The sequence below is a fragment of the Cynoglossus semilaevis genome, chromosome 15, assembly GCF_000523025.1.
Source record: "Cynoglossus semilaevis isolate Cse_v1.0 chromosome 15, Cse_v1.0, whole genome shotgun sequence".
Taxonomy (NCBI): domain Eukaryota; kingdom Metazoa; phylum Chordata; class Actinopteri; order Pleuronectiformes; family Cynoglossidae; genus Cynoglossus; species Cynoglossus semilaevis.
In genome coordinates this window covers 19327686-19333580 of record NC_024321.1, presented here as the reverse complement: position 1 = coordinate 19333580, position 5895 = coordinate 19327686, and the positions used below count along the sequence as shown (strand labels likewise).

Sequence of the window (5895 nt, the reverse complement as noted above, 5' to 3'; positions counted from 1 at the left end):
AACAGATGAGCCGTCAAAGGAGAGGGTAAAGGCTCTCTGTGATGGTGACACGGTGCAGTACCTGACATTTACTGTAGGTGACCAGTGACATCAGGCAGGGGCAAAGATTGTATTTACAGCCAGTACAACCTCACACACACACACACACACACACACACACACACACACACCTGTCAGGACACACCCCACTGTGACGTGTGTCATTCACTGTAGTGTGGAGACAATAAAAGGTCAGATAAAAGGTCAGAGCAGAAGAGACGACGGTTCCATTTGAGGGAAGTCCTCGATGAGTTCATCAGTGACATCTGGTCTGTACCGTGTCTTTCCTTCATCCTCGGCAAAATTTGGTTCATTTACGATTAGCTTGTGGATGTGTGCGACACCACGAGAGACGTAGCAGTACCACAGGACAACTCTGAGGGCAGTGTTGAGCAGCAAGGAGAAGAAAAAGATGACAGAAATATTTCTGTTCCAGGGCCCAGCAGGTTAACGAGTTATTACCAGGTTTACGTGTTAACCAGTGAACACCAGCGATTATTTTGTCTGAAGAAGAAAAAACAGGTTTTAAAAAAATATTTTCTTGTTTTTTTGGAAGTCACTTTCTGATTGGCTCTGATTTGACATGTAGTCGAGGGTTAGAGGAGGGGGTCGGTTGGTCAGTACTGGCTTGGGACTAGCACCTGAGCTAACGAGAGCGTTCAGGGCGGGGCTAAGACTGCTGCAGCTCTCACGTGAACACAAAAATGGTGATAATTTAAAATCACTGTAAAAAACAGTTCTAAATGTTACAAACCAAAAATCAGCTGCAGGGTTGATTGATTTCTTTGTTTGTCCTGCAGTGTGCATCATCATCATCTTCATCATCATCATCATCATCATCATCATCTTCATCATCATCATCATCATCACCGTCTTCATCATCATCACCATCATCATCACCATCATCACCATCACCATCATCACCATCATCATCATCATCATCACCATCATCACCATCATCATCATCATCATCACCATCATCACCATCATCATCATCATCATCATCATCATCATTAACAGGTGAAACTCCTCTGGTCCTGAAGACGTTGTGTCTGATGTTTCTTCTTCTACAACTAAAAATCAAGGATAACAAGTTTATCGACAGATTCAACAGAAGATTTTCCCTCGATCACAAATGGATTTGATCATTCTGTTTTCTTCAGTGTGATGAAAAAGTAAGAAAAATAAAAGTACAATTATGAAAATCACCACAATAGAATACAGTGTAAGGTCACTCAGTACTGGACAGAGTACTGGACGGAGTACTGGACAGAGTACTGGACAGAGTACTGGACATCAAATCTACTGGATGGCCAATCAAACAGGTCAGTGGTAACGTGTGTGTGTGTGTGTGTGAGATCAAGCTGGACTGGAGTATACTCCACCGTACTGCAGTATACACCACCGTACTACCCCACAGAGTACCCAGTCCGTTCAGCATGATGTGGGAATGAGAGTGAAAGCAACTCGTCCGCCCCCCCCCCCCCCCAAAATAAATCATATCAAACCGCGACAGTCGCCATCGTCCGTCTGTCCTCGTTTACATCTGTGCAAAGACACGATCCGTCGACCGTCAAGAAGCATCGGTAGGTAGTAGAAGGTCCGCAGTGGTGGGTGAAGGTATTGCACACACAGTCTGACGTCAACAGTTCCATAGAAATGACACAGTGCAGGCGTCACACCGATGAAGAAAAGTTCTTTTTTTCCACACAGAGTAAATGAACACTGTAAAAAATTCAAAAACACCCCCTGTTGACAGCTTTTTTTATTGCAGCACTTTTTCTTTCTTTTTTTTTTTTTTACGTAATCAGTATCTTTTTTCAAATGTCCGCTGGGAAAAAAAAAACAAAAAATAAAAACCACGGTTGCAAACAAGTGCATTTTGGCAGTAAGTTAAGTCTGGAATTTGTGGCCGGGGGATCAGACGGGTCAGGAGTGGACAGCCGTGGATGTTCAGGTCCCAGGGGTCCCTGTGCTCGTCTTGTGCCCCCCCACCCTGCCTCCACCTCACCACCAGCACAGTCATGTGATGCTCACATGCCGGAGGCGCCCAGTCCCATGCTGGCGGTGTGGCTCATACAGGGCAGCGTCTGAACGGTTTTGGGGAAGTCGTGGGTGAGGATCCGTCCGTTCTCTCCACCGCTCCCGTTCCCGCTCATCCTGGTCAGGGTGGAACAGCGCATGGCGTCGTTGATGGACTGCTGTAAGAACAGACGGTCAACAGTTAGTCTGGGCAGCGCCGTCCTTCAGCTCCGACCGTCGTGCACTACAGTGGAGCAAACACCGTCAGTGAAGCGTTAGCTTTAGCGCATGCTGCTGTTTTTAACCAGTCATTTTTTTATTTTTTTAAACTCACTCATCTCAGAAAAGTTGGTACAATTTCTAAAAATCCAATGAACAGAGAACGTTCGGACCAGAGGATCAGCCTGGGACCAGGTGAGGGTCAGAGGATTACTAATGTGAATCACAGTCAGTGCCTGGTACCGATGACTGGGACCTTTCACTGATTGATCCACTGAACTCTGTGTCCCTTCGTCAGAGTCTTTTACACCTGACTCCCTCCAGACCATAATCCAACCAGGGATTTTATGGATTGCTGTTATTGAGCCAGGGAGCCTGATGGTGGCAGCACCACTGTCAGATGAACAGATTACCAGGATGAACGGCCTGGTGTCACCTGTCCACCTGTCAGTGAAGGGACATCACAGACCGTTGTCAGACTGAAGGTTTCACTGGGTTTTAGAAAAAAAACACCAACTTTTCTGGGCATACGTGTTTTACTGTAGTAAAAGATATCTGTAGATATACAGGAGTGAAGGATTGTGGGTAGATGTTAGAGTCTGACTGTGGTGTCACGTCAGGAGTAAATCTGTCAGCAGACGTTCTTCTACTTTTCCCTCTCTGTGTCTGGACGTCACTGATATTCACAGGTGGAGCAGGTGGAGGAGCATCAAGGTCTAACCTGCAGCAGCAGCAGCAGCAGCAGCAGCAGCAGAGCTGAACCTCCAGGTTAGCCTGCCCCCCCCCTCACCCCCCTCCTTTCATTGGCTGATTAAATTGGCCAAAGTGAGGACAATCTGGAGCCACCTGTAGGAGCTGCACTGGGATCCAAAAATTATAGCGCCCTCTAATTGGAGCGGAGATGTTTCTCTTTGAAGCCAAAGATCATAAAGATGTCCCTGGACTGGTGGGCTCAGTGCACACCCCCCTCCTGCCCCCCCGTCCCTCCTGATTAGAACACACTCCTGGATCTGACCCAGCTTTGATGAACGGACTCGTGTTTATCTGTGTTTGATCCACGCTGTTAGCCAATCAGAGCAGCTGTGGGCGGAGCCACTTCCTGTCGTCAAATATGAATAAAAGAGCGGTCGGGGTTAAAGCAGTGAAGAGTGTGTGTGTGTGTGTGTGTGTGTGTGTGTGTGAGCCACAGGCCTGCCTGATGATGTACAGAGAAAAGATGTTCACCACGATGGGCCCTGCATTTACAAGACAGTCAGCAAGAGGAGGAGGAGGAGGAGGAGCAGCAGAGAGGGATGATCAGCGACAGGAGGAAAACAAACCACTGTGATTCAAACTGCCTTCACACCTGAGCTGCAGACTGCTGCTAGATCGCTGTAACCACGGCAACGGTGTTGATGTTTGTTTAAGAAGGCAGTTCTAAAATCAAGTGGTTCAGGAGATCAGTGACAGACTGTGTGTGTGTGTGTGTGTGTGAGAGCCACAGGCCTGCCTGATGATGTACAGAGAAAAGATGTTCACCACGATGGGCCCTGCATTTACAAGACAGTCAGCAAGAGGAGGAGGAGGAGGAGGAAGAGGAGGAGGAAGAGGAGGAGGAAGAGGAGGAGTAGGAGGAGCAGCAGAGAGGGTTGATCAGCGACAGGAGGAAAACAAACCACTGTGATTCAAACTGCCTTCACACCTGAGCTGCAGACTGCTGCTAGATCGCTGTAACCACGGCAACGGTGTTGATGTTTGTTTAAGAAGGCAGTTCTAAAATCAAGTGGTTCAGGAGATCAGTGACAGACTGTGTGTGTGTGTGTGTGTGTGGGTGTGTGGGAGCCACAGGCCTGCCTGATGATGTACAGAGAAAAGATGTTCCCCACGATGGGCCCTGCATTTACAAGACAGTCAGCAAGAGGAGGAGGAGGAGGAGGAAGAGGAGGAAGAGGAGGAGGAAGAGGAGGAGGAAGAGGAGGAGGAGGAGGAAGAGGAAGAGGAGGAGGAGGAGGAAGAGGAGGAGTAGGAGGAGCAGCAGAGAGGGTTGATCAGCGACAGGAGGAAAACGAACCACTGTGATTCAAACTGCCTTCACACCTGAGCTGCAGACTGCTGCTAGATCACTGTAACCACGGCAACGGTGTTGATGTTTGTTTAAGAAGGCAGTTCTAAAATCAAGTGGTTCAGGAGATCAGTGACAGACTGTGTGTGTGTGTGTGTGTGGGGGGGGGTAAAGAGGGGGGGCGTGGGGGTAAAGAGAGGTACAGGAGAGCGTTTGCACTGCGGTGGAAGCCTTGAGAGGCCCTACTGTGATCACGGGTTAGATGGGCGGCGATGTGAAGAGGCGGACGTCATCATCATCATCATCATCATCATCATCATCATCATCATCATCATCATCATCATTGTGTCTGGATCACAGTGTTTCCTACCCAGTGGCTGTGTGGCTCTGCTCTTATATCTTAACAGTGTTGTTGGCGTACAGGCCGTAGCTCTGCAACTCAGTGTAGGGGGCGCTAGCACCACTGTCTAAGGCTGAGCAGTGAAAGGCCTGAGCGGCTGAGGCGGCAGCGGCTCGTGCGGTGGACACCTTCATTCGACGCGACTCTGTCCTGGACTTGTAGCAGAACTCCACCAGCGCCACCAGCATGGCCAGACCCAGACCCCCGATGAGGATGTAGAAGACCCCCGCCACGTTACTGAGGCTCAGAGCGCTGGTCTTGTCCTGGAGGAGGAGGAGGAAGGGGGAGGAGAGAGCAGAGGGGGGAGGTGAGAACCTGGGTGTGACGGAACGACACAAACACACACACACGTACACACACACACGTACACACATTGTTTCTCATGCAGCTGCAGCACAGAGTTTCAACTGGACGTTTCTGTCTGATCTCCCTGATCATCACACTGATGGGGCAGAAGACTGAAGAGTTCAGGGGCAGTTGGAGCTCAGCTACTCTCCCTGTGGTTCTCCAGGGTTGGTGGATTTGAACCTCAGACCTACTGCAGGGCAGGCAGGTAGGTAAACCACTGCCCCTGGACCTGAAGCAGGTCTGTGTCGGGGTTTGTAACTGACGCCGCAGCAGTGGAGCCACATCAAGAAGAAACTTGACATTTCTGACAACACAAGCTCATGGTTCTGGGGAGAACGACACCGCGGTACTGCACCACCAGGGAACTGACCCGAACAGGACAAAAAGACCATCACAGAACCAGACTCAGACCTGGATTTACCTGGACCTGCTTTCATTGACTCTGGTCCTGCTGCAGTACTGCCTTCAACCTCTGGGCAATTTAGTTTTCATTTTCAGGAAATGCAGACGGACACTGAGCCAATCACAAGTGACCAGTTAAATTCCAACAGTGAAACGGACCGTGAAGGCAACACTCTGCACAGCCTACAACCAAACAACCCACAATGCATCAGTGCAGTGTGTGGAGGTGTAAACTCTGAGGAGACGACTTCTACCCTGAACTGATGTTGATATTTCTACAGAAATTAGATTTGGGTTCTGGGGTTCTGGGGTTCTGGGGTCTGGGGTTCTGGGGTTCTAGGGTTCTGGGGGTCTGGGGTTCTGGGGTTCTGGGGGTCTGGGGTTCTGGGGTTCTGGGGTTCTGGGGTTCTGGGGTTCTGGGGTT

General features: G+C 49.5%; 1 protein-coding gene across 3 annotated transcripts in view; it reads right to left on the bottom strand.

Moving 5' to 3' along the window:
• Positions 1 to 1927: 1927 nt before the first annotated feature.
• gria1a (glutamate receptor, ionotropic, AMPA 1a) overlaps positions 1928 to 5895 on the bottom strand; it is a 44660-nt gene continuing 40692 nt past the window's right edge. For 2 of the 3 annotated variants that reach the window (XM_008327628.3, XM_008327633.3), the window contains exons 15-16: positions 4850 to 4984; positions 1928 to 2240 (exon numbers count right to left, since the gene is read on the bottom strand). In XM_008327628.3, the coding sequence (XP_008325850.1) occupies positions 2073 to 2240; positions 4850 to 4984 (303 nt within the window). In that variant the 3' untranslated portion in view covers positions 1928 to 2072. Of the gene's footprint in view, positions 2241 to 4691; positions 4985 to 5895 lie in introns of all 3 variants that reach the window. The other variant, XM_008327629.3, reaches the window with a different exon arrangement.